Source organism: Rattus norvegicus, chromosome 6 (genome assembly GCF_036323735.1).
Source record: "Rattus norvegicus strain BN/NHsdMcwi chromosome 6, GRCr8, whole genome shotgun sequence".
NCBI classification, from domain to species: domain Eukaryota; kingdom Metazoa; phylum Chordata; class Mammalia; order Rodentia; family Muridae; genus Rattus; species Rattus norvegicus.
Genome location: NC_086024.1, coordinates 20,548,982 through 20,575,610, shown reverse-complemented (window position 1 = coordinate 20,575,610; position 26,629 = coordinate 20,548,982). Strand labels below are relative to the sequence as shown.

General features: G+C 42.6%; 2 protein-coding genes across 12 annotated transcripts; one reads left to right on the top strand and one right to left on the bottom strand.

Annotated features, from left to right (window-relative positions):
• Positions 1-4,405: 4,405 nt before the first annotated feature.
• Srsf7 (serine and arginine rich splicing factor 7) lies at positions 4,406-11,576 on the bottom strand. 11 transcript variants are annotated; one of them, XM_006239642.2, is made up of 8 exons: positions 11,437-11,576; positions 10,130-10,310; positions 9,619-9,795; positions 8,659-8,733; positions 8,476-8,577; positions 7,213-7,266; positions 6,684-6,719; positions 5,612-5,905 (listed from the first exon to the last, which is right to left on the bottom strand). In XM_006239642.2, exons 1-8 carry the CDS (start codon positions 11,462-11,464, stop codon positions 5,851-5,853), a joined length of 708 nt encoding a protein of 235 aa, XP_006239704.1. In that variant the 5' UTR covers positions 11,465-11,576; the 3' UTR covers positions 5,612-5,850. The 11 variants fall into 11 exon arrangements, 10 of the variants coding, with proteins under 10 accessions (XP_038968386.1, XP_063118117.1, XP_063118116.1 ...); XM_006239643.2 differs by having other exon boundaries at positions 8,500-8,577; NM_001039035.2 differs by having other exon boundaries at positions 8,467-8,577; positions 11,437-11,559.
• A 281-nt stretch (positions 11,577-11,857) lies between these two features.
• Positions 11,858-20,620, top strand: Ttc39d (tetratricopeptide repeat domain 39D). Its single transcript, NM_001191906.1, has 2 exons — positions 11,858-12,033; positions 18,488-20,620. The coding sequence occupies exon 2, from the start codon at positions 18,601-18,603 to the stop codon at positions 20,413-20,415; it is 1,815 nt and encodes a 604-aa protein (NP_001178835.1). The 5' UTR covers positions 11,858-12,033; positions 18,488-18,600; the 3' UTR covers positions 20,416-20,620.
• Positions 20,621-26,629: the final 6,009 nt, after the last annotated feature.

Genomic DNA, 26,629 nt, shown 5'->3' with positions numbered 1-26,629 from the left:
TTAGAATTCAAGTAATTAAATTTATTCACTCATTAACATTTCACTCAGGTACCTAAGTGTTAATCAGTGTTTACGCAATGAAATAAAATTATAGGCAATAAAGAAACAGAATGGCACCTGGTGTCACAATTTATCTTGTGACTTATATGTAGACCAATGAATGATAACATAAATTAGAGTCCCACTGGTAAAACTCAAGTATATGGAAACTAAGGAAATTAAATCACAGAAACATTCCAGAAAGGGTTAATGTATTTATCATAAATTAAAAAGGGAAGGGTATAAAGAAAAACATGGGGAGAAAGCTGACCCAAGTATGTTAAATGCATGAAAATGTTCTAATGTCTGTAGAACTAAAATGTAGTGATTCAGAGGGAAAAACTGTATTGTTATCAGTTCACAACACAAGACTTACAATTGTTAAGTTGAAAGCCCACCGAATAAATATGGAGACTCAGGAATGCCTACACACTGCCGCAGGGAAAACTTAACACTCACCAAAAATAAAAATGGACATATATTCTTTGAAACTTAGGAATTACTCTGGATATATATGCTCGGGGGCTGGGGATTTAGCTCAGTGGTAGAGCGCTTACCTAGGAAGCGCACGGCCCTGGGTTCGGTCCCCAGCTCCAGAAGAAAAAAAAAAAAAAAAAGAACCAGAATGGATATATATGCTCACCCAAGCTGAGTAACTATTCACTTAGATATGGTAATTATTAGAATTCACAAGTCCATCACTAGGTCTCCATTACTGTTCTCCTCAGAAACCCTTGGAAAGCCAAGTATGGTGGTAAAGCCTTTAATCCCAGCACAGTAGGCTGAGGCAGGCAGATCTCTGAATCTAGGACCTACCAAATTTCAAAGTAGCCAGGGTTAAGTAGAGAAACTGTCTCAAAAAACAATAGGCCACCCACTGCTAGATGGATAGTGCATGCCCTCCATCCCAGCAGAGGAAGGTGGGTCAATGCAAGTTCAAGGCAGTCTGTTCTACACGTCAGAGGGCTATGCTGTGAGACCCTTGTCCCTTGTGCTAGAGGGATGGCTTAACAGTGAAGAGTACTGTTGCCTACACAGGACTCCATTTCAGTTCCCCGCCTCTACAATGTAACTTACAACCATCCATAACTACAGTTCCCCAATGCCCTCTTCTGATCTCTTTTTGGGCACCAGGCACACATGGTACACATATACACATTCAGGTAAAACACTCATATGTATTAAAAATAAATGCATAAATAAAATATAAAATATATAAAAAATACAAGCCTCTTAATAGATCTTTCACCAAAGGAAATGTTGAACCCAGATGCCTCACAGCCCACACTGGTCAGAGAAAGAGCTCTGGCACTCGATCACTATCCACTTACTGGCCAAAATCCAGAGGACAGACACTTAAAAAGACTGGAGCAACAGCAACTGTGGCCACTCACTGCTGGGAATGTGAGAAGATTCACAGCAGCTTCTTACAAAAGGACAGCTCTAGAGTAGGGGAGTGTGGCCACTTGACTGAAAGACTGTCCTCTACCAGAGAAAAGTCATCCTTATGGATAGAGCACAGAGCTTTGAAAGAGACACACGTGGTGGGATGAGGGAGGAAAAGGACAGCCATTTAGCCAGATGAGACCAGCCATCTTAATGCTGGAAATCAACTGTGTAACACGTCACCCTCACATTCAAAAGTAAACAAGCAAGCTCCTTTTTATCCAAAGATGTTAAACGTCTGCACAAAACCACCACTTTAATGGTAGAGTAGCTTTATTCTTTTTTTTTTTTTTTTTTTTTTTGGTTCTTTTTTTTTCCGGAGCTGGGGACCAAACCCAGGGCCTTGCGCTTCCTAGGCAAGCGCTCTACCACTGAGCTAAATCCCCAACCCCTGAGTAGCTTTATTCTTAATTACCTAAACTAGGAAGTAACTAAGACATCCTCCAGCAGGCAAACTGAACAGGAATATCCAACTATTATCCAGCACTAAAAATGTCATCAAGACACAAGAAGTATGGAGGTTAAAGGTTAAAGTGCTTCATACGAGGTTACAAGAAGAGAAAATAATAGAGCTGGATTTGGTGCATCTGTAGTGGAAGGCGGCATCGGAGCAGATCACTAGAGCCCCACCTGCACCTTAAGGAAAGGTTTAAACCATAAGAATTAAGTGCTCCTCTCTTCTACCAGATGAGTAAACAGAGTACAGTAGTAACCCGAGCCCAGGGAGATGGAGACAGTATCAGTAGTTGCTGAGACCCATTTCCTTCAATAGTCTCATTACAGTAAACTGACCAAATAGAAAAACCTATTTTGCTGAGTTTATACCGAATTCAGTCTGTTCCAGGGAAAGCAGTAACCTTCTCCAAGTGTTTGACCTTCCTACTGTTGCTTCCTTCCTTCATTTTAAAATTAAAAGCTCTGGCCAGGCTTGGCGGTGCACCTTTAATCCCAGCACTCAGGAGGCAAAGGCAGGTGGGTCTGATCCTGGTCTATAGAGTAAGTTCCAGGACAGCCAGGGCTACACTGAGAAAGCATGTCTTGAAAAAAATAAACTTAAAACCCGAAAGTCAGGCAGGAATGGTGGCAGGTGCTTTCCAACACTCAGGATGTTCACGGTCAGCCAGTTACAACAAAACTTTGAGAACTGGCAGGGCAACTGTTTCAAATTAAGTAAAATTGGAAAAGCGGGGAGAAAACATGATCATGCAGTATTCATGTATGGAATTACTAATTAAGCAAGGGTTCCAAGTTGGGGGCTGGGGAGATGGCTCAGTGGTTAAGAGCATTGACTGCTCTTCCAGAGGTCCTGAGTTCAAGTTCCAACAACCACATGGTGGCTCACGACCATCTGTAATGGGATCGGATGTCCTCTTTTGGTGTGTCTGAAGACAAGAGTGTACTACTCCTATTTAAAAAAACAAGAAGTAGGGGCTGGGGATTTAGCTCAGTGGTAGAGCGCTTACCTAGGAAGCACAAGGCCCTGGGTTCGGTCCCCAGCTCCGAAAAAAAAGAACCAAAAAAAAAAAAAAAAAAAAAAAAAAAAACAAGAAGTTCCAAGTCAACCTTGGTCTACACAGTGAGGCTGTAATGCCATGTGGTAGCACTTATCTTTAATCCTAATACCCATAGGCACAGGCAAGTGGATCTGAGTTCTAATTAGCCTGCAATACACAGTGAGACCTCAGCCCCTCGCATCCCAATACAGACCTAGCAGGAAAGGTTATAGGCCTATAAGTCAACACCCTGAAGCAGGACTGCACTAACTCAAGGCCTGCAGGGATTACTTCAATACACTACCTCAGAAGAATTACATTCCAGAGCAGCCTGGGTAACAGTGATACCTCTAAAAAAAAGTTATGTAGATGGTTTATACTAAACTACTACTCTACTTTTATTAGCCATTTTATCTTTGGGTTTATCCATCTTCAAGCACCTCACAGCAAGTCTAGCATTTAATTTTTCCTGGTATGAACTATCCCATGTCATTCTCCTTTATGCCACCTGCCAGTTTGATACTTTCTGGGCCTTATCAACTTGCGAAATCAAAAGGGCTGGAGAGACAGCTCTGAAAGGACCCAGCTTGGGCTCCCAGTATTATCAGGTGACTCACAATCACCTGAAACATGTTCCACCTTAAAAACAAAGTTAATCACTTAATATTTGTTCAAAGACTGATGGGAGAGCTGTTTCCCTCATTCTATACTCAAGGAAAAAAAAGTTTTTTTTAATAGTTCCAGTCTAAGGCTGAGCCAGGGTGTGGGAGTTCCTGCCTTTAACTCCAGCACTAGGGAGGCAGAGGTCTATCTGAGTTCAAGGCCAGCCTGATCTACACAATGAGTTCCAGGACAACATAAACTCTAGCAGGGTTGGAGGTAGTTGTGAATGGAGTCTCAGGCTGTAGCCCAGGTTAGACTCCCATCTTTAGATCCTCCTGCCTCAGCCTCCCAGAATGCCAATGCATTTGTCTCATATGCACGGCCTCAAAATTATGTAATCTAGAACCTGGGTTTCTGATCTTCATGGCTCTATTCCCCAAGGGCTAAAATTATAACACAGACATACATTCAAAACGGGGCCTGGGCTACGTAAGGAATATGAAGAAAAACTCTTAGTAAAATATCAGCACTTTTCCTGTCTGCCTAGCAGTGGTAGTCAAAACTACCTAAAATGTAAAAGGTGTACTAAAACTGACTGGAACTGAGTCATTGAGATGGGTACCACTCAACAGATGCATATTGATCGGCCGCCTATACCACACAGCACTAGCTCTTGTAAAAGCACAACTGCTTCCTGAGACGGTTTACTCCATCTCATCCCTTTAGGTTGTCACATAGATCTAGAATGCTGCTAGCTAATCCAAAAGGCTGCATGGGTTGATTTTTGGCTCAGACAGCATACTTCCAAAGACTGAGTATCAGGGTTATTTGTTCAATCTCTGCAGATTTATTGTTGAACAAACTTACAGAACAATTAAAGCTAACCAAGTGCAACAGATAGGTCTGCCGATTACACACAGCTTCATACCAACCACTTATTCAACCAGTCAAACTCTTAAGAACAGAATCCAAATGACTTTCACCACACTAGTGACCACTCAGCCAGATAAACTTGGGGCAGACCAGTATGCATTCAAGTTGCAGTACTATTAGACAACTTCATTGAAAAAGCCTAAAATATAGACAAGGACAGACTCCTGTACTATTATTTTTACACCAAGGCTAAGAAATATAGTAAAAAGCTTGTCCAAAAAACTCGAAAATGATCATTACTGCCCTATTATGCATAATATATTTAAAGTCTGAATAAGAACCTACTGTCTACACCATTCTAAGGTCTACCAGACACTACCAAAGGAGGAAAAACCCAAAACAAAAACGTAACAAACCTTAGCTACATGAAATGCTAATATGTAAGGTTTACAAAACTGCTTTGTCTTTTACATTTTTGCTTGACATTTCTTTATACCAGCTTGGCAAAATAGAACAATGTCGTCAGTAACTGCAAAATCTAGCTCAGATAGTAACAGGTTTTTGCACAGGATAAGGCAATCCATTCAAAAGAACAGAATATTGGGGCTGAATAATTTTGCAAAGCTGGTTTACAAGGTTTTGTTCCAAATTCAGACAATTCCTCAAACATGCATTTTTTGGTATTAAATTGGCTGTTTGAAAGGGAAAAAAAAGTACATTGACCAGAATCATCCCAACTTAAATAGTCTGAAAAACTATACTACTAAAACCTCAGCCTCTAAAAACCAGTTTCTACTTCTTGACATTTCAGTAACTCTGCTTATTTCCTGTCAGTGGTCCCTCTGAGCTTGACAGTTTGAGATTGTTAACACCAATTCCCAGTTAATTAGGGATCTGCCATGATGCACTCATGCTCTTAAGAGGACTCAAAGATCATCTTACCCAAGGTACAAGAGTAAAATGAAAATGTCAAAGTCCTTTCAGATCCTGGCCTGTGCTATGTATAGAACAGTTAATGATGTTTAATACTTAACCAACACCATTAAACTTTGAATACAGGCCATAGAAATATGGTCAATAACAATTTTCTTGATTGTTAAACTTGTCTGATGCTTACCCAATTGAAAAAGTATTAATATTGAACACAAATCAAAACATCTAGTTAGAAACATTTTATTTAAATGTGTCAAATAAAAACCTACATTTCCAGACCATAAGATGTTAATACATTCAACAAAAACAATATTTACTGCTGTGAATTTTACAGAGTAATAATCCAGATCCATTTTGATTAGATGGTTGATGAACCTTCCTAGGTTACACTTTACAGACATAACAAATCCCTTATAATAATGTAAACAAAATAACTTTTCCCTAACGGGTGAACTTGAGAACTTCAGTCCATTCTTTCTGGACTTGCACTTCTGTGTGGACTTCCTGATGGGGAACGACTACAAAGAAAAACATTAAGTTTGGAACCAATTAGTGTAATGAAGCTCCTTGTGTTCAAGTCACAGCAATTCAGTATTTCGATACATCCACAGGATCACATTCCTTCTGCCAAAGACCTATTACACAAAAATGTACACATCCCCTTTTGACCTTGCTTGGTATTTTTCTTAAATTATGTATGTGGGCTTTGTGCACACAAATTCAAGTGCCTGGAGAGGTCAAAGGTATCAATCAGTCCTCCCACCTGACATAGGTATTAGGTTCTACTTGTTCTGTAAAAAATAGTATGCACTCTTAATAACCATTGGGCCATCTCTCCAGCCCCAGAATTTGGCTTTTCAGAACCATTCTAGTTAAAAACTAAGGCTATATTAAAAAGGACAATTACTTAAAGTTGGGGAGTCATCAAGGGGCTTTGGGCAGGAATAATATAGTTGTAATGTTTCAATTTGCAGCTATTTTCATAATTTTGTCATATGCACATCTTCTCCAGCTACATGAGAAAAAACATGTTCCTTAAGCTACATTGCTACAAGACACTCAAGACTAAATAAAACACCTTAAATTTTCCTAACTTAAGTCTTAATACACACACACACACACACACACACACACACACACACACACACACCAAAAAAAAAAAAAGCCATCATTTAAAAATATTCCCAATCTATACAGCACCAATTTTCCAAAGAGTTCAAAGATTAGAGTAGGCAAGTTATAGTTCTCCAAGAGGCCACGTTTTGACAAGACTTGGCAACAAAACATTTAGCTTACCTTCTTTTAGGAGATGGAGATCTGGATTTTGATCGGCTGTTAAAACATGAGAAATTCTAGTTAAGAAAAAGCACCAACCAATCTTTTCTTTTTAAACTTACTACAAAACAAACCCCCAAATTACTTTACAACTAAAATGTCATTACAGCTAAAATTTCAGTACCAGTCTCATTTCATTTAAAAAGCCAATTTTAAAGGGCTTACATTTCCAGGAAAGAGTGAACTGCTGTATAATTACAGTCCTTTTACATATATTTTTCTATAAAGCACATTTCTCTACGAACCTACAACTTTTAGGGCCTCTTACCTCCAAAGTAAAATGTCATATAACATTAATTTCTCCATAAATTCAGCCAAGCAATAGGCCATATATAAATGACGTTCTCAATTGGGTTAACAAGGTACAGGTATTTGTACTTAACACGAGCACTGGGCTAACACCCATTTCTCAATAATTTTCAACACTTTGAACTCTTTGTATATTGGTGCTATATAATTACAAGAGCACTAAATCATAGTCTGACCCTACCTGCTTCTTGGTCGTGAAATAGACCTGGATCTTGATCTCGACCTTGAGCGGGATCTTAATAAAAAGGAAAGGGGACACAATTACAAGAATGCCTTTATAACTAAGCACCTTCCCAGAGAGTAGATAGGATAGGAAAGAGTAGAAACAATTACTGCACAAGTCTTGCCTCTCACATGGATCCAATCTAAGAACCACTATTTCAGATGCCTACCTCCACCATACACAGTATGGTCACTACGCCTACAAAGACACAACAGTCCCACTTTCTAACACTAATAACCACAATCACCAAGTGGTTCCATCCAACTGCTGAGCTGACTTTATTCTTGTTATCATAGTTGCTCCGTTTGTCAAACCAAGTTAGGCTGACCATATCTTTTGAAAATCTTGGGACCCTATAATTAAGTCTATCTAAAGATGGGTTCAATAACTTTCTCAAATTGATTTATGAGTTTTAAACAGCAGTAAAGTGACTTTCATACACAACTGCTTTTCATCTGTAGTGCAAATTATTTATAAAAAACAAAAACTTTTAAAGGACTTCTTACAATGGACTCAAGTTGACTTAAATACATTGAATCCAAATGTAAGGTTAACCCCCTATTCAGGCCAGATGGCGATGGTATACTCCTTTAATCCCAGAACTTGGGAGGTGGAAGCGGGTGAGTCCCTTTGAGTTTTAGGCCAGCCTGGTCTACAGAGCAAGGACTGTTGTCTCATTAAACAACTAAAAAGAAAAAGTCCATTCAGCTATTGCGATGGCATACACCTTTAATCTCATATTAAGAGGCAGGCAGATCCTGTCTCCCTCCTAGTCTTTTATCAAGCTTGGAGGCAAGCTCTGTCACCATCTTCTTCACCAAGGTAGCATCATGCCTGCCCAGATTGTTCACTAAAATCTGTCCTGAGGTGGGATGTGTACCTCACTATGCTCTTCTTCTGTCCTCCAACCCTAGGTCCAAATTATCTTCCTGGTTTCAGTCTCAGTCCAAGTGCTAGGAGTACAAGTGTGCATACTCAAGTATCAGAGGCACCCCATTTGAATTAAGATACTTCACTGTGTCATTAAGACATGACGACAATCCAGTCAGGATCCAGTGGTGGCGGCTCAATCCCAGTGCTCAGGAGGCAGAGGCAAGTGGATTTGAGTTCGAAGCCAGCCTGGTCTACAGCCAGGGCTATAGAGAAACCCTGCCTTGATACTAAAGACACGACAATCCATCTACTAGTAAGCAGGAAAAATGTGCTACATACTGGAAATACCTCGATCCTATTATAGAACCAGACCTAGATCTTCTGAGTGAAGCTGATCTTGATCTACGAAGAGACACGGACCTTGATCGTCGAGGAGATGCTGATCTTGACCTAAAAATTAGAAGCAGTTCTTAAGCCCATCTTGTCGTATTTTTTCCTCCTGTTAAATTTTGAATTTTACAAATTTCTCACCTCCTACCGCGGCTCCTACTACGTGAGCGAGAGTATCGCCTTCCCCTGGATCGGGAATGTGATCTAGATCGTGACCTATTTTTCAAGTTAGAAAAATACAAAATATTAGATGATAACTTAGTTTTAGTGTTTGTGTACCTCTGCTGAAATCAAATCTCAAAACTATTTTAAAATTTAGTATCTCATTTGGAAAAACTCTGGGCCTATTAGTTTTTTTTTTTTTTTTTACTTTTACTAACCTAAAAAAAGATTTGTTAAAAGCTGAATTACAACTTAGAATTACAAAATATAAAACACCATAATGTGTATTAAAATAAACCTTGCAAGTTTGCAGGTCGACCCTCTTTGGCCCATGGTCTAGTAGTAGGTCTAGTAGATCTAGATGATCTAGAAGTATCTATAGCCGATCGCTGCATCTAGATGTTTTCTTCAATCTAACGACGATCAAACTGACAGCCAAAAGAGCCAGGTGAGGCTTGATTGACGCAAGAAGATTTTTCTAGTTGGGAATGTGGTCAATCTGGTGTTCCTCTTTCTAAAGCGGAGGGGGGCCCCAATTGTAAGCCAAATTTACTGTTACGGCGATCACCGACTCAAATTTTCTGCCCTTTAAAGAATAAGGTGAAGCTAGGTGTAGATGACTCGAGGGGATCTGGCCTCTTATGCTGATCACCTCAAGGTCTAGGAGGATCTTAATTGTCGGATTTGCAAGGCGCCTCAGCATGATATCATAAGGCTCGTGACATTCTGAATCAAGGCGACTGACTCAAACGAAGAAACCTGAAAGGTTTTGACCAGGTTGATTATTAATATATTAACATTTTTAATTAAACAAAAATTGTAAAATACACCTGTACAATTAACATTCAAGTTTATAGAAAAACACTAGTTTCTGCCTTGCTAATAAAAGAATTACTTTGATTAACTAGAATACCAACCATTCCTTCATCAATTAAATACCTGCTTCTTCTTCGTCGGCTATAGCGATGACAGTCATAAGCATAATGTCCCTTTTCACCACACTCATAGCATCTATCATTAGGATCAAAGGGACGACGGGCAGGTGGCCTATCAAACCGAGATCTCCGAGGCATGCCTGTTGATAATTCAACCCTCACTCGAGAACCACAAATCACTCTACAAAACAAGAAAATGCTAATGTTAGAATACACGTGTGACTTCTAAATTTAAACCTCAACTACTCAGGCTCTCCACATGCTTTGTCTTTTGTTTACAAATTCTTGCCAATTCTACCTTTAGTCCTAAATCTTATAGTTATCAAGTGCCTGAAGGGCAGGCATTTGAGGCTGGCAGGACAGCTCCAACCACCACCTGAGCTATTTGATGAGTCCCAGGCCCACAGGCTGGAAACACTAAAAATAAGGTCCACCCCACAGTCTATGATTAGCACCAAGAGTACTATCTAGCCCGTGGGAATATTTTAAAGAAATTTGAAAAGCAACCCACTTACTTCCCATCCAATCCTCGAACTGCATCCTCTGCATCTCTAGGGTCTTCAAATTCCACAAAGGCAAATCCTGGAGGATTTCTGGCAATCCATACAGTTCTTAAGGGCCCATAGTAACTGAATGCCCTTTCTAACTCTCCTTTACCAGCGCCAGTTCCCAGGTTACCAACATATACCTTGGTTTCTGTTTAAAAATGCAAACAGAACAAATGTTATTCAATGTGTCTTAAGTTTGAATTCATTTCTTTTAAACAGACTATCCTGAAAGGGCTGTGCAACTTACATGTTTTGTTTTGGAGACCTTGAGGCACGCTAAGTGCTCTACCACGGAGCCACTATTTTATCTATACATTGCTTAACTGACTCTCATGCCTCAGCCATCCAGAGGCAGCTAGGCCCAAAGGTGTAGGGCCACCGCGTCTGGCTCCCTTTATTTGGTGGTCTTCACCAAGTGCTAAATTTTACACCGTGAAATACTAAAAGCCAGACTCATGACCAAGTTCTGGCGTTCTTAAGAGAACGGAAACGCTGGAAATCTCTGCAACGGATCGTGGTAGAAAGGGGTGTGGGGTGGAGGTGGGCCGCGGCCCGGCCCGGCCCCGCCCCCCAGTCCCGGCAGCCTCGGGCACGCCAGCGCGCGGGCTCTCCTAGCCCGGCCTGCTGAGAGGTCCATAGTGAAGAGCAGGGCCGAACCAGTTCCCATCTTCCACAGCAGGCGCAGGCTCATCCAAGTCCCCGCCCCAGAGCTAGAAGCCACGCTTGAAACAGCAAAGGAAAAAAAGGGGGGAAAAAAGCCGCTGGTTGCAACGGTCTTTCCTTCACGCTACTCCTCAAAATCCGACCAATTGTTGGACGACGCGCGGCTCGCAGCTGCCAGTTTCGTTCCGTCTCCAACCCAACCCGAATCTTAACGCCCAGATCTCCCCGCTCCAGTGGCGGGAAAGCGCTGAGGAAATGCGCCACCACAGTCGTCAATGTGCTCAAAATGGCAGCCGCGGCCGCCGAGGGCGGGGGGGTGGAGGCGGGCGGCAGCGCGGAGAATGGCAACGCCACCGCGGCGACCCCGCCAGGCTTCAGCCTGTCCAAGAGACCAAAATGCCCCAGTACCTGGGCCCTAAGCGGCACACATGCCCTCCAGTCCCGCTCTCCCTCCTACTCCCCGCCCCCGCGGCCTCCGGCTTCGTACGGCGTGCGCCTAAGCCGCCATTACGCACGCGGAATAACCGTCTCCAACCGCCGCTCCGACCCTGCGGCCTCGCTCTGCTCAGTCGGAGGACAGCACTGTCCTCCCGTGGGCCCTAGCGGCTTACCTCCTCCATACCGCCCGTAACGTGACATGATGGCCGGCCCGCGTACTCGGCTCTAGCTTGCAATGCTCACAGCGCGAGTAGCACGGAAGCGGCTACACAACCTCCTCTGCCAGTGATCCCGGCGGCACTACAAGGAAGAGGCCGGATTCGAGCTTATATATGCGGCGGGCGGGGATTCTTTTTTTTGCGCATGCGTTCTGTCAACGTTCTGCGCGGCACAAAGGAGCTGGGCGGAAACAGCCTAGAGGCGGAGCGGAGGGAACTGAGAGACCGACTCTGGAAGCGGGCGGAGGGATACGTTTCCATGGGAACGCCAGGATCTCGCCCAGAAACCTGTGGCCTTCCGGGCGGTCTCCTGCTCCCTCCCCTCCCCTTCCCCTTTCCTGAACCCTAAGGATCCTCCTAACCTCTCTCTCCCAACCCTTTTATCTCTTCATTTTAATCTAGGAACTGACAGCGACAGTAACCTTAGTACGGGTACATTAGACCGTTCTGTGAAAGTCTGTAAAATTTAAACGCTGATGTCGCTGTCGCCACCTTTCGGTTTGGGGTACCTGGCCTAGTCTGCTGTTCAGTGATCTTTAAGGCTCAACAGAGGTAATTAAATTATGACCAGAGTGAAAATACCCCCTTACTCCACAGTTATGCCTAGTGGGCATTGCGTCACAGGCCTCAAAAGTGATGACTTCCCACAGGGATTTTGGATAATACCTCTCCTATTTGCACTGTCAGTCACTAATTTGTCACCAAGTTTGATCTGAATCCTTGGGAGTTTGCTGAAACAAAGGGATAGAGTTGGAGAGGAGGGGTTTCTGGCAATGTTAAAAATTGTGGCAAAACTGTAAAAGTTTGCAAGCATAACTGAGCCGAGACTATCCTTAAATTACTTGCATCTGAAGCACAAATTTATTTTTACCTTCTAATGATTTGGATTTTTTTAAAGTTGTGTTTGAATTTTTACTTAAAACCTTACACCTCAGCCACTCAATACATATCAAGTGAAACTCTTTATGTTAGAGTTGCTTAAAATCTGCCTTTGAATTTTGCATCTGCCAGAATTCAGCTCTAAAAATAGTTAAGTTCTTTTTATCAACCACCAAAAAACAAACAAACCAAAACAACAGACATTACATCAAAACTACTTGGAATACTCAGGGGTTGGAAATTTTACACATAAAAGAGGAATTTCATCTTTTTCATTCATTCGGTTTGTGTAGATACAGGTGTGGAGTGCAGAGAAAGGAGTCCTATTTGGTCAATAAAGCATGAGACTCTTAAGTGCTATCAATGTATATGCATGTTGATTTTCAAATATTTAGATTTATAGAGTGTCTCAACAAAAATCTCTGGCAAGAAAATAGAAACTCTGCACAGTATATTGTTCTGCCTCAATCTAGCCGTTGTTTGCTCGCCACAGGGTCTCCTGCAGTTCATCCTGGCCTCTCACAGATTTACTATGTATAGAACCCAGAGCTTCTTTTCATGGTAGCAAAATATTCTTCTAATCTGAGTTACATCCCCAATCCCTGATTTATTTTATCTGCTTCTCTTCTGAAAATCATTGAGCAATAATTATAAAAAAAAATATTCTCTTTGAAGGAATAGCAATTGCATAAAGTCTAATTAATTACACTTTTTCGTTTGGTTGGTTTTTTGTTTGTTTTTCAAGATGGTGGTCTCTCTGAGTAGCCCTAGCTTTCTTGGAATTCCCTCTGTAGACCAGACTAGTGGTGATTTCACCTAGTACCTAAGGCAAGGGGAAAGATCACTTTTTTTTTAAATATAGTTTTCCCTGTCTAGCTGTTTTGTTTAAGATTTATTTATTTATTTTATTTATGTGAGTACACTGTTGCTGTCTTCAGATGCACCAGAAGAGGCATCAGATCCCCAAAACAGATGGCTGTGAGCCACCATGTGGTTGCTGGGATTTGAACTCAGGACCTCTGGAAGAGCAGTCAGTACCCTTACCCACTGAGCCATCTCTCCAGCCTAAAAAGCTTACTTTTAAATCTTGCTTTGTTCACTGTTTTAGTTTCATTTTTAAATTATTGTGACTGTTAAGTCAGATGAGGAAAATCCTAAAGTAAGACAAGCAGTTTAAATGTTTTGTACAGCTGTCTCTCTTTTTTTAACACAAAGAAATAATCTAGCTGGGTGGTTGTGACACAGGCTTTTAATCCCAGCATTTGGGAGCAGAGACAGGCAGATCTCTGAGTTTGAGGCCAGCCTGATCTACGCAGAGAGTTCTAGGACAGCCAATGTCTACAGCCCCTCAGGAAAAAAAAGCTCTAACAGTGGTCTTTTAATGTGTATTTATGTATGATCTATTTACCCAAGTACATATTCACAGAAGGTTGCTCTAAATATCCATGATCAACCACATACTTTCATTATTTCCCTATAAACCACGATCATCTGATCTCCCAGAATGCTTTTAGAAATTCTGGAAAGGAGAGGTTCATGGAATGTATAATTTCATCATATATAAAAAATGAATTTCTCATTAGCAGCACGATACATGCACTCCATGCAGTTCTAAACTTTGAAGGTAGAGAGAGCAATACTGAGGAGCTCTGAGTGCTTTGACCACCTTCCAGCACACAGGGCGTGGTAGCTTGTGCTTGTAATTCCAGCATGCAGCCAGCTGAGTCAGGAGAGCTCTGGGTTTGAGGACAGCCCCAGGGCATGGAAGACCGTAGGGTGGGGAAGTAAGAATGTGATAGTAAAACCAGGAAGAAGAAAACGAATGCAGAGGATGCTTAGAGGTTTAAAACAACCCAGGGAATGCCAGGTTTTCTGAGGAACACCTTGTTATATTAAAAAAATGTAGGGGCTGGGGATTTAGCTCAGTGGTAGAGCGCTTACCTAGGAAGCGCAAGGCCCTGGGTTCGGTCCCCAGCTCCAAAAAAAAGAACCAAAAAAAAAAAAGTAAAAGGAATCTTGATGCCCTCAACGAATCAGTCATGTTCTTCCTTCTCCGAAGAAAGCTGATGAGCAGGACCGGAACTGACTAACGCTCTAACTACAGAGCTGGACTAGGCTCAGGATTCAACAGTTTATTCAGTACCATTTGGGAAGGAGAGAACGGCGAAGCTAAGGGGAAATGTATATAGTTTAAAACAGGACAATTCTTGGAGCCTTTTCAAGTGAAACTCCTTAAAATTTTCTTACAGAATAATTTAATGTTTACAAAATTGTTTAGGATAATGTGGACAATGTAAATTTCAAGATTTCTCCATGAGAGATGCTGACCCTTAGACATAGGACTTACCTGTGGAAGCTTTGTAACTGGCTGTGGGCCATACTTAGAGAAACAGTTTAAAGACCATTGACTTTCTTTGATCTAGACCCTAGAAATGATTTGATTCTGCCGTAAATTAATAAACAGCCAAGTGTGGCAGCATGTGCTCATAATCCTAGCGTGTGGGAGGTAAATGTAGAAGGGTTACAGCTAGCTTGAGACCAGCCTATTGTAGGCAGGGAATTATAGAGCGATCAGAGCTCTGAAGGAGATTCTGTCTTTAAAAGATGTTAAAAAGGCTGGCAAGATGGCTCAGTAGGTAAAGGGATGCTGCCATCCCCGAAGATCTGAGTTTGATCCCCAAGACCCATTTGTTGAGAGGAAACCTACTTGTGCAAGTTTTCTTCTGACTTCTACATGACCTGTGTGTGTGTGTGTGTGTGTGTGTGTGTGTGTGTGTGTATTTTTTTAAAGATTTATTTATTCATTTATTATATATAAGTACACTGTAGCTGTCTTCAGACACACCAGAAGAGGGCATCGGATCTCTTTACAGATGGTTGTGAGCCACCATGTGGTTGCTGGGAATTGAACTCAGGACCTCTGGAAGAGCAGTCGGGTGCTCTTAACCACTGAGCCATCTCTCCAGCCCATGTGTGTGTATTTTTAAATTTTAAATGTATTTAGTTAAAAAATAATAATAAACACCATTTTCTAAGGAAAATCCCACCACTCAGGAGGCAGAGGCAAGCAGAGTTCTTGAGTTCCAGGTCAACCTGGTCTACATTGAGAATCCCAGGCCAGCCAGGATTACACAGTGAGAGTAAGACCCTGTCCCAAAAGTTAAAATAAAAAAAAAAAAAAATCAAAAGAGGAGCAGGCTGGCCTCATGGCCCACACCTATCATCTCAGAATTTGGGATATAGAGGCAGAAGGGTCAAGAATTCAAGGTCATCCATCACTACATAGTTTGAGACTAGCCTGGGTAACATGAGGCTCTATCTTAAAACAAAATGGAAGAATAAGAGACAGAGATTAAAAAAAAATATTTGGGCCAGGTGGTTGTGGTGCATGCCTTTAATCCCAACACTTGGGGGCAGAGGCTGGCAGATCTCTGAGTTTGAGGCCAGTCTGGTCTACAGAGTGAGTTCAGGACAGTCAGGGCTGCTCAGAGAAACCGTGTCTCAAACAAACCACACACACACACACACACACACACACACACACACACACACACACGCACACAGGAAAATTTGTGTGTATTCTTAATATGTACAGACTTGCCCTATCCAATAACAGTATAACTATTTACACAGTCTTTATATTGTAAGTAATGTAGTTGTGGTGCGCACTTTAAATCCCAGCATTGACACAGGTAGATCTCTGAGTTGAAAGACAGCCTGGGGGTTGGGGATTTAGCTCAGTGGTAGAGCGCTTGCCTAGGAAGCGCAAGGCCCTGGGTTCGGTCCCCAGCTCCAAAAAAAAAAAAAGAACCAAAAAGAAAGAAAGAAAGAAAGAAAGAAAGAAAGAAAGACAGCCTGGTCTACAGAGCAAGTTCCAGGACAGCCATAGCTATACAGAGACTCCCTGTCTTGAAAAAATAAATCAATAAAATGAATAAAGTTTCTAAAAAACAAACAAACAAGTAATCTAGAAATGATTTAAAGTCCTCAGGAGAGTGTGCATAGCTGAATGTTACTTTATATAAGAGATTTGAGCATCCATATGTTCAGTGCTGTAGCACGAGACAGCTTTTTCTTCATGTATAAGGCCGTAGGTTCAGTCATCAGTCTCCCCAACCCCCAAACAATACTTAAAATTCCAAGAGCCTGAGGGTAGCTCAGTAATAAACACTCATGAGGCTGTAGGTGTTACCCCTAACATCATAAATAAATAAGCAGGAAAAATCCAATTCTATAGGCATGGTACTGTATGCCTATAAACCCAGCAGCCGGGAGGCAGAGGAAAGAAAATCTTGGGACGCTCTAGGCCAGCCTGATTTATACAACAGTTTCAGGTTACCTAGGGTTATGTTGTAACACTCTGTTTTAGTCAGGGTTTCTATTCCTGAACAAACATCATGACCAAGAAGCAAATTGGGGAGGAAAGGGTTTATTCAGCTTACACTTCCACAATGCTGTTCATCACCAAAGAAAGTCAGGACTGGCACTCAAGCAGTTCAGGAACCAGGAGCTGATGCAGAGGCCATGGAGGGATGTTACTTACTGACTTGCATCCCCTGGCTTGCTCAGCTTGCTTTCTTATAGAACCCGAGATACCAGCCCAGGGACAGCACCACCCACAATGGGCTGGGCCCTCCCTGCTTGATCACTAATTGAGAAAACACCTGGGTCTCATGGAGGCATTTCCTCAACTGAGGCTCCTTTCTCTGTGATAACTCCAGCTTGCGTCAAGTTGAAACACAAAACCAGCCAGTACAGACCCTGTCCCCCAAAAAGCAAAACAAGAGCTGGGGAGATGGCTCAGTGGGTTGAAATGCTGCTGCACAGGATGAAGGGCTGGAGTTAGAACTCCACCGAAGCAGGGCAGTAGTATTAGTTACCTGTATGGGATCCCTGGAGCAAGCTGACGATCTGTATTGCCCAGCATCAGGGGATCTGGTTCCAGCAAGAGACTGCCTGGGTAATTAAAAGTAGAATGTAACTGTGGAGAATGAGAGTCTATAGTGGAGAATGAGAGTCTATAGTGCAGAATGTGAGTATAGTATCCAATTTGAAAATAGCTTCATAAAGGCCAGGGGGAGTCGAACTTTGTCTCAGGCAGAACCTGGCTAACACCTAGGTGCCTCTGGATAACCTTAAGAGAGCCACTATCCTTAGTTTTATCCTTACTTCCAATTTTGCTTTTGGTTTGTTTTGCTGCTGTGGTTGCAGTCTGGGGGATATAACCCAGGGCACTGTGCACATTAGGCAAGAACTCTACCCCTGAGCTACAGTTTCAGTATTACCCACTGCCATTCAGTGCACCACATGGCTTTCCCATGCACAACAGAGTCTTCCAGGGATGTGTGCTATCCACATGGTTTTCTGGAAGTTATTAATTATAGCTGTTAATTCATTGAAACATAAGTCTTAAAACCAAATATTTCTCTAAAATAACACCCCTGAGATGGTCCTTATCAACATTTTAAAAAATGTAACATTTCTCTTTTTCCCTTTGCCCCCTTTATTAAAAGTTGAATTTCTGGGGTTGGGGATTTAGCTCAGTGGTAGAGCGCTTGCCTAGGATGCGCAAGGCCCTGGGTTCTGTCCCCAGCTCCGAAAAAAAGAACCAAAAAAAAAAAGTTGAATTTCTTTGCTTGGCACGGGGGTCCGTCTTTTTAAGACGCAGAGATAGGTGCCTTTGTGTGAGTTAAGGCTAGTCTGAGTTAATGAGCTCCAAGACAGCCAGGGCTACGTGGGAAGACCTTGTTTCAACACTCCCCCATAAGCTTTGTCCTTTGAACTGAACAATACACACCTTCCTTAGCTTGAACTAGAGAACTTTACAGGCACCGTTTCTAACCAGATTCTTGCCTCCTCCTGAGAGCTTGTGCAGCTACCACAGAACACACAGAACCGTGAGCTTATGCAATTTGTTCAGTGACCAACAGGGTCCAGAAGAACCCTACCGATTACAAAGGGTTTACTCTTTAGTGCTTAGTTTTCTTTAGCACATTCTAGACGAACTTTTCAGAAATCCATCTTCTGGGTATGTTAAAGCGATCCCCTCCTTGTCTGACATAGATCATAGAGAATACCCTTATGCTGCATCTCACAGCTAGTCTTGCGTTTGCCTCCATTTTAACAGCAACACTTCAGAGTGAGCTTTGTGTGGAAGAAGAGACCCCAGTCAGGAGTGCAGCAGCTACTCACAGTGCAACTCCACCTCAGATATTCCTACCTCTAACCAAGGAAGCAAACATGTCACGGTACCAAAGACATGAGGACAATGACGAGTACCTGTTAAATACCCTTAGTCTGAGTGAAGGCGAAACTGAAAGAATGGCAAGAGTAACTAGATCAGTCAATCTCAGGGACAGTGAAACAGAGGACAAGTTTGAGGATGCCCATGAAATTATCCCTGTGGCAACAACAATGAGCCTCTTGTCCTCCTTGGAAGAATGCACAACTGGATTGTATTTGTTTCTAAATAACAGATTCTCAGACGCCATCAATCTTATTCACCCATGGTCAAAAAACAGTTCCTATCATGCCCTAATATACAGTATGTTTATGGTTGTCAAGGCCATCCTCACTTTTGAGCCACAGGATATCCAGATCGGAATGAATGCTGCAAAGGAAGCTCTGAAAACCTGCAACAATTTCCGGAAAAAACCCAGGATAATGACTTTATCTCGCCTAGTGAGTAGGCAGGGAATAAAGTCTATCAAAGAGGAGGAGTTACACGCAGAAGTATGCTATGCCGAGTGTCTAGTCTTGAAGTCTGCCATAACGTTTATACAGGACGACAGTTTGCTGAACTTCCTTAAAAGCGGTGTCAATGTTGGGTCAAGCTATCAAATATACAAAGACTGCCAGCAGGTCTTAGAACTTATGCCGGAGAACCAAAGTAAAACCCACAGACACCTAAATGGAGGGATAAAATTTGGAGTTGGAGTATTCAATCTGATGTTTTCACTTGTTCCACCAAAATCACTTAAACTTCTCAATATGGTTGGCTATTCTGGAGACAGAGAAGTGGGGCTGGCTTTGCTTCACGACAGTGCATCGGAACCCCATATAAATAACATCTTAAGTGTGTTCACTCTTCTCTTTTATTACAACTACGTGCGTGTAGTTGTTGGTGTTGAAAAGGCTTCTACTGCTGCTACAGAGAGTCTCTTCCTGGTCTACCTGGAGAAATTCCCCAACTGTGTTGTACTTAAATTTTTTCGTGCACGTTTTAACATGCTAAATGGAAATTTTGAAAGTGCAAAGTTAAAGTTACAAGAGTGCATTATTACTCAGAATGAATGGAAGCAGGTTCATCACCTCTGTTACTGGGAACTCATGTGGTGCCATATTTTTTTGCAGAATTGGAAGCAGGCATACAACTATGCCAATCTATTGTTTCAACACAGCAGGTGGTCTAAGGCGATCTATACATACAGCAAAGCCATAATACTGGCCTTGCTTCCTCCTGATTCCGTGGACTCAGAAAACGAGAGCTTGAGCTCCTACTTCTTACGTGTGGATAGCCTGAGAATCAAATTTTTAGGCTCTTCTGTGCCGATAGAAAAGTTTATTGCTGAGAAGAGTCAGCGCTATGGTACTACAACGGGCTGGTTTACAGCACAGCCCCTTCTGGAATTCATCTACGCCTGGAGTGGGTTCCGAGTCATGAGCAAGAAAATAGAGCTTATTTCAAGTTGGCTAATGATAATTGACAAAGGAAAAGAGCTTTTGAATGAGAATCCAAATGAGGAGTATGGTGTGGACGACATGAGCTTGCTAAATTTGCTGAAAGGCCTGTGCCTGAAGCACCTGGGCAAACACCTGAAGGCTGAACACTACTTCATCCGTGTGATCAGGAAGGAAAGGTCATTAAAGTACGACCACTATCTGGTGCCCTATAGCTACTATGAACTGGGAATGCTACACTATCTGAAAGGAGACTATACTAATGCAACCAAAAACCTCGACAACATAAAGAACTATAAGGACTATTCCATGGAGGCCCGGCTACAGTTTAGGGCTCATATTGCCCTTGAACAGATAGCTAAATTAGAAAAGTGATTCTTAATCCAGTGTGCTTCTGTGTAGTATGAGTGGAATATCTGCAATTTGTCAAGTAATTGGTGGGTAGAAAAGGAATTCCTCTGTGAAAAGCAGAAGTCCAAGCGGCAACTGCCAAGACCCTGCTAAGTAACTAAGAAAGGGACACGCCATTGCTTTGCCCTCTCTCCTCCTCCTTCCCCATAAAATGCAATGCTCGGACCAAGAAACGGAGTGACGCACATTCTTGCAAAAGCAAAGGCAGGTGCTGTGCACTGCAGACACAGTCCTGAGGGAGTATGCTAAGAGTTTTTAAACTTCCAAGGTTTAGCCCTCCTTCCACTAGATACTGAATATGCTTTGCACATAACAGTGAATGCTTAACTGGTAAAGAAATGACCTCGGTCATGACTGTTTCAGAAACAATGGCACACTGAGTACTACAAACTCTGAGAGGGGTTCTCTTACAATCACTTCCATTGGCTTTTATAGCAAAGACCATTTCCCCCTCTGTGATAAGGAATATCTTTTACACTTTTACATGGGGAGCACTAGGAAGCTCTAGTGTGAATTTCTAATTTGCCAGAGAATAGAGAAGAAAGAAGTCTATTCACATATAAACCCTATGATGATAATTGGAGGAAATCAAGACGACTGGGGAAATAGCTTAGCAAATAAATCATTTGCCACATAAGCATGAAGACCAGAGTTTGGCTCCCCAGAACCCAGGTAAATTCTTGTGGATGGGTGGGTGGTAGCCCCACTTGTAAGAGATGGGAGTCGATGCGGGTCCCAGGAACAAGCTGGCTAGTTAGATGAACCACGTCTGAGAGCTTCAGGTTTGGCTGAGAGACTCTGCCTTAAAAGAGTGAGAAGCAATCAAAAACTTCTAATATTAGCCTGAGGCCTCCATAGGCACAGGCACAGGTACAGGCACAGAGATACACTCCTACACAGGTGTGTCCACAGGCACACTTTACATATCTGAAAGATTAAAAAGAAAACATTTTAGGGGAAAAAGATGAGGCTGTTGAGGGTACAATTAAATGATGAACCCTTGTGTTGGTGTCTTCTCTAAGGTGTAATTTCTACTGAAGACCAGCTGGCTCTTCAACACCTTTAAACCATTGAAGAGCAAATGGTAGCTATAGATTTGGGATTCAATAGTGTTTTACCTGCCTTAGTGATAACACTAGTGCCCAGTTTGCAGACCAGTCAGTTGTTAGGAAAGAGCCAGGCGGGGTGCGCGGACTTATAATGCTGTCGCTCCCAGGCTGAGGCTCCATGCCTGGGCTACATTACACAGACCTGTGCAGAGGACAGGAAACAAAACATGAGGTCGATATTGGGAACTATGCTCTGCCATTAAAGTCATTAACGTGCAAGGCCCCGAGTTGGAACCCCAGCACCCCACAAACAATAATGTGTACTCTTAGTTTCCTAAATTTGGATTGCGAAAACAAATTATCTTAATACTTAATGGGTGTTGTGGCCAAAGGATTAAATGTAGGGGGGGGGGGGAGAGAGAGAGAGAGAGAGAGAGAGAGAGAGAGAGAGAACGGAAATGGTAACAGACCATGAGTCCATCTGGAAAGCACTACAACTGCTGAGCCATCTCTCCATCCCCTTTCCATTTCTTCTCAAGACAGGGTCTTATGTAGTAGGCTGTTCTCACATCTGTAATCCCGTCAACTGGGAGGTGATGACAAAGGATCAAGGTTTTAGGGTCATCCTGGGTTACAAAGTAAGTTAGAAACTAACCTGGGCTACATGAGTCTGTCTCAAAAACAGGAAACAGCAAAGGTCACTTCCATGGTTTACATTTATTGCTTTAGAGTGCAAAACAGAAACATGTCCATCTTAGAGAAATAAACCAGCCTTCACCTTATGCCAGAGAAGTCAATTCTTCTTCTCTGTGGTTGTGGATCTTCCCCTGGGCATACACACGGTCCTAATCAGTTCAAAGACCCTCCACTTTTATAATTGGAATTTTTAAAGGACATGGTGTTCTGGAGATGTTTTTCCAGATACCATTCTTTACTTTGCTTGGGTACACAGAATACATTACGTTAATCTTTGTAGTGCATAGGTCTTAGTTCCCTATACTCCAGTGTCTCTGCACTCCCTCTCTCTTTTTCTTGACCTGGGAAGGTGAATCCCTGGCCTGTAACATGCTAATCAATTCTACCATCGAGACACAGTATCCACACATCAAAGGGCTAAGCCTAGAGGCTAAGGTAGCCTGCACAGCAAAGTGAGACCCCTGTCAAAACAACAGTAAAGGAAACAACAAACCATTGCTAATGATTTTTAGGGTTGGGATATAACTCAATGATAAGGTACTTACCTAATATGCTTGAAACGCTGGGCTTCTCAAGCACCACCACAGTCCCATATACAGTGAACACTTTTAAGTTCTTACAGTGCCTGGCATCCTGTATGTCCCTGGGCTGTGTCATGTGTCCCCCAGACCCCACCCCAGTTTCCCTCAGTGCTGTGATTTTAGTACGTGGCACTACTCCAAGCTTATGCCATGCTAGGATCAAACCTAGGAACCCATACGTGCTGAGCAAGCAGCAGGTCTACATGTCCAGCTCAGACACAGGTGAAAGTGCAGGCGCAATGGTGCAGTGCTTTACTAAGGACTCTGTACACCGATTCAGGACGGTCTTGAGTTCCAGACTAGCCGGGGCTACACAGTGAGAGTCTATCTCAAAAGACAGTAACAATTTTTTTTTTTAAATTTTAATTTAGTCACCTAGGCATGGGGGCACACACCTAATCCCAGCACTTGGGAGGCAGAGGCAGGTGGATATCTGAGTTTGAGGCCAGCCTTGTCTACACATTGAATTCTAGGATGGCTAGGGCTACTCCTGTCTAGGGGGGGAAAGGAGAACAATCAATATAACCCGAGCATCTACTTTATGCTGGTTGTGTTAAGAACATGGTTGCCAATAAAACAAAGCATAGTCCCTGCTCACTTTCAGAGGGCGTCTAGGGTTAATGATGTCTTAGTTATGAGATTTTATAGCTGAAATGGTTTGCGGTTTTTTTTTTTTTAAGATTTATTTATTTTATGTATATGAGTACACTGTTCCAGCCTGGGTTTGGGTTTTCTTTCTTTCTTTTTTTCTTTTTTTAAAGATTTATTTATTATATATAAGCACATTGTAGCTGTCTTCAGACACACCAGAAGAGGGCATCAGATCTCATTACAGATGGTTGTGAACCACCATGTGGTTGCTGGGATTTGAACTCAGGACCTCTGGAAGAGCAGTCAGTGCTCTTAACCACTGAGCCATCTCTCCAGCCAGGGTTTGGGTTTTCTAACCACATTTTCATTTCTAGATGAGGTGAGTGAAATCCAGTCAGTGGAACTGTATGCGTTCACAGTTGCGTGCCCACCTGCAAGCAAATAAACACATCACAACACACACACACACACACACACACACACACACACACACACACACACACACAAATGCAAAGAAAAAACCTGTTTTTAGCCATGTATGGTAGTGGATTCCTGTACTCTTAGTATTTAGGAAACAGAGTCAGAAAGATCAAGAGTTCAAGACCAGCCTCAACTTCCCAGCAAGTTCAAGGCTAGCCTGGGCTAAATGACTAAACCCTCACACATACCTAAAGAAAAATAATTCTAGTTTTTAGCAGAAATCATAGCAACAACACTATAGCAATATTTTTGTGGGGGGTGTTTACTGTGTGGGGATGTGTGTGTGTGTGTGTGTGTGTGTGTGTGTGTGTGTGTGTGTGTGTGTGTGTGTGTGTATGTGTAGGTTCGTGTGGGTGAACACATGCAGAGGCCAGGGAGTCAATGCCAGGTATGTTTCTCTCTCAATCATTTCTGTAGTATGATCTATTTTGTGTGCCTGGCCCTTTAAAGGACCCAGTGTCAGTTGCCTCTTGGAATTCTGGGAAGGGGAGAGGTTATCAAAAGCCAGCAGAGGCTGGGAGCTGGCAGAGGGGTTGGGGAGCAGCAGGGAGTAGATCTAGGAGACAGAAGAGTAGGGTCAGAGAGTAGAAGAGAAGACAGTTGGTGACAGTTGAGCCAGGAGAAGCTGAGCTGGGCCAGAGAGGATAGTGTTAGGGGACAGGAAAAGGACCCACAAAGTAGCTAAAAAAAAAAGTCTACCTTTGATGCCCAAGGTGGGGAAGGCTATTTGTAGGAGAATGAAACATTAAAAGACAAGTGGCCACCAATGCAGGCTAAGCAGAGTGGGAGGTAAGATTTCAAGTACTGTAGAGCGAAGGGCAGGAAAGGGAGGGTGACACTTTGTTTCAAATGTCCAATAGAGTGCTACGGCTATGACTGGGGTGCCCTCTCCATGGCTTTCAGCACCCCTTTCTAACTTTTGGGGTGTTTTGTTTATAAAAAAGTTGAAAGACTAGCTGAGCAAATGGAACATGGGTCGGACTGGAGAAGCTTGGGAATCAGAAATGGAGGAAATGGGAAAATGAGGTTTCATTCCTCTGCTTTCTGAAAAGGTAACAGAGTTGGCTGTGTCGTTAGAGAAACAGAGTAGAGGCAGACAAAGTTGAAAACTGTCAAATACAAGAAAAGAGAGAACAATTAAAGCTCATTCCCAGTGACTGAACCAGAGAGCCAGAGTCCCACCCCACCCCCCAACTCCCCGGCAGAAAGAAGAAAAGGAAACTGTGTCAGGGGGAATCAAGTCAAAGAAATGGAAAAGCAGGAGGATGGCCAGGCGAGGCAGTCTGTTTCAGAAGACAGAGTTACACCCACCACCTTTTGAGGACAGGCACTCGTGGGTGACAAAAGCTCCAACAGCGTTCCCAGTTGTTACAGAGCGTATGCCTGCTAATGGGGATGATCCACAGGGTTATAAGGAAACAGAAGTGACAGGCTTAGGTGTTTTAAAGAGGCAATGGTTTCTTATGGCATGGACTCACCCTATGTGAAACAAACTCTAAATAATTGGGCTACTCAGTTGCAATGGTTGCCATAGTGGAAAGAAGCCAGGAATTTGGAACAGCATCACAGAGCAGGGAGAATTAAAATAGCGAGGAACCAGTTGATAGGTGAAGGTCTTTAGGCTGATATACAAGAACAGGTTCAATTTGACACCATCAGAGAACAATATTGTTTAGCAGCATTACGAGCTTGGGACAACGTTTAGGAGCCAGGAAAGAAGTCCACATCCTTTTCAAAAGCTCAGGGAAAGGAAGCCTTCACTGTTTTTTTGTTTTTTGGGTTTTTTTGGGTTTTTTTGTTTTTTTTTTCAAAGATTTGTCTCAGCAGTAAATAAGATCATATCAGACCCTGACACAAGACAGGTGTTGATAGAGACCCTAGCATTAGAAAATGTAAATTTACCTTGAAAAATCATGAGTGATTGATTACTGAATGAAGGCAAGAGCAGCACCCATGAATGAAAGTATGGATGATATTGGTTCCAATGATTACCATGCTAATATAATAGGTCAAGGTCTCCAATATCGAAAGGCCTAGTGCTTTATTTGTGGGAAATATGAACATTTGAAACAAAGTTGTAAACAAGGTATCTCTAAGGGCAATGGTTTTTCTAAATATGGACCCAGAAAGAAGGCCCAGCCTTCCAGGGATGTGCAGGCGATGTGGCAAGGGCTGCCATCAGACCATGTGTCTATGTTCAAGAGAGAGAGCCAAGGCAATTTCTTGCCATCGGGAAACAAAATGGAGGGCATGGCTCGAGGTCCCACAGCAAAAAGTATGAACTGTTTGCCTCTTGTCAGTCAGGAAATAACACGCAGGCAGAAGAACCTCAACTAAGTAATCATGGCGTTGATGCACGCTGCTACAGGCAGTGCTGCTCTAGACTTGGCCATAAACATGTTACTTACACTATCCCCCCACATTCAATGTTCGAAAATAACTTACAGGAGTTCATGGTCCTTTGCCCTCAGGGACGTTAGGCGTGGTCTTGGGAAGGAACAATTTGACTCCCCAAGGGTTCACTGCACATCCAGGAACTAGACATGAAGGTTTCAAAGGAGAAGTTAAAGTACTGGCTATGTAAAAAGAGAGATGTAGTTTAACACAGGAGATGGGATTGCTCAGCTGTTATTGTTTCCCTCCATTAAAGACAAAGCTGCTCTGGGAGAGCAGGAGGGTTTGGAAGGACTGAAAAGGGGTGTTCTGGTAAGCGGTTGTGAATGATCAGAGGCCAGAATTAAAGCTGTAAGTGAATGACATTGAAATAGAAGGCTTGGTGGA

What these genes read in the sequence shown, in the direction of transcription:
- Srsf7 (NM_001039035.2), bottom strand. Translation starts at nt 11,464, where the DNA reads ATGTCACGTTACGGGCGGTATGGAGGAG. An exon ending in ATAGGATCGAGGTATTTCCA is followed by an intron (nt 7,267 to 8,466) that starts GTATGTAGCACA and finishes CTTTTTATTAAG; the next exon opens with ATCCCGCTCAAGGTCGAGAT. An exon ending in ATTTCACGACCAAGAAGCAG is followed by an intron (nt 6,720 to 7,212) that starts GTAGGGTCAGAC and finishes ATGTTTTAACAG; the next exon opens with CCGATCAAAATCCAGATCTC.
- Ttc39d (NM_001191906.1), top strand. Translation starts at nt 18,601, where the DNA reads ATGTCACGGTACCAAAGACATGAGGACAATGACGAGTACCTGTTAAAT.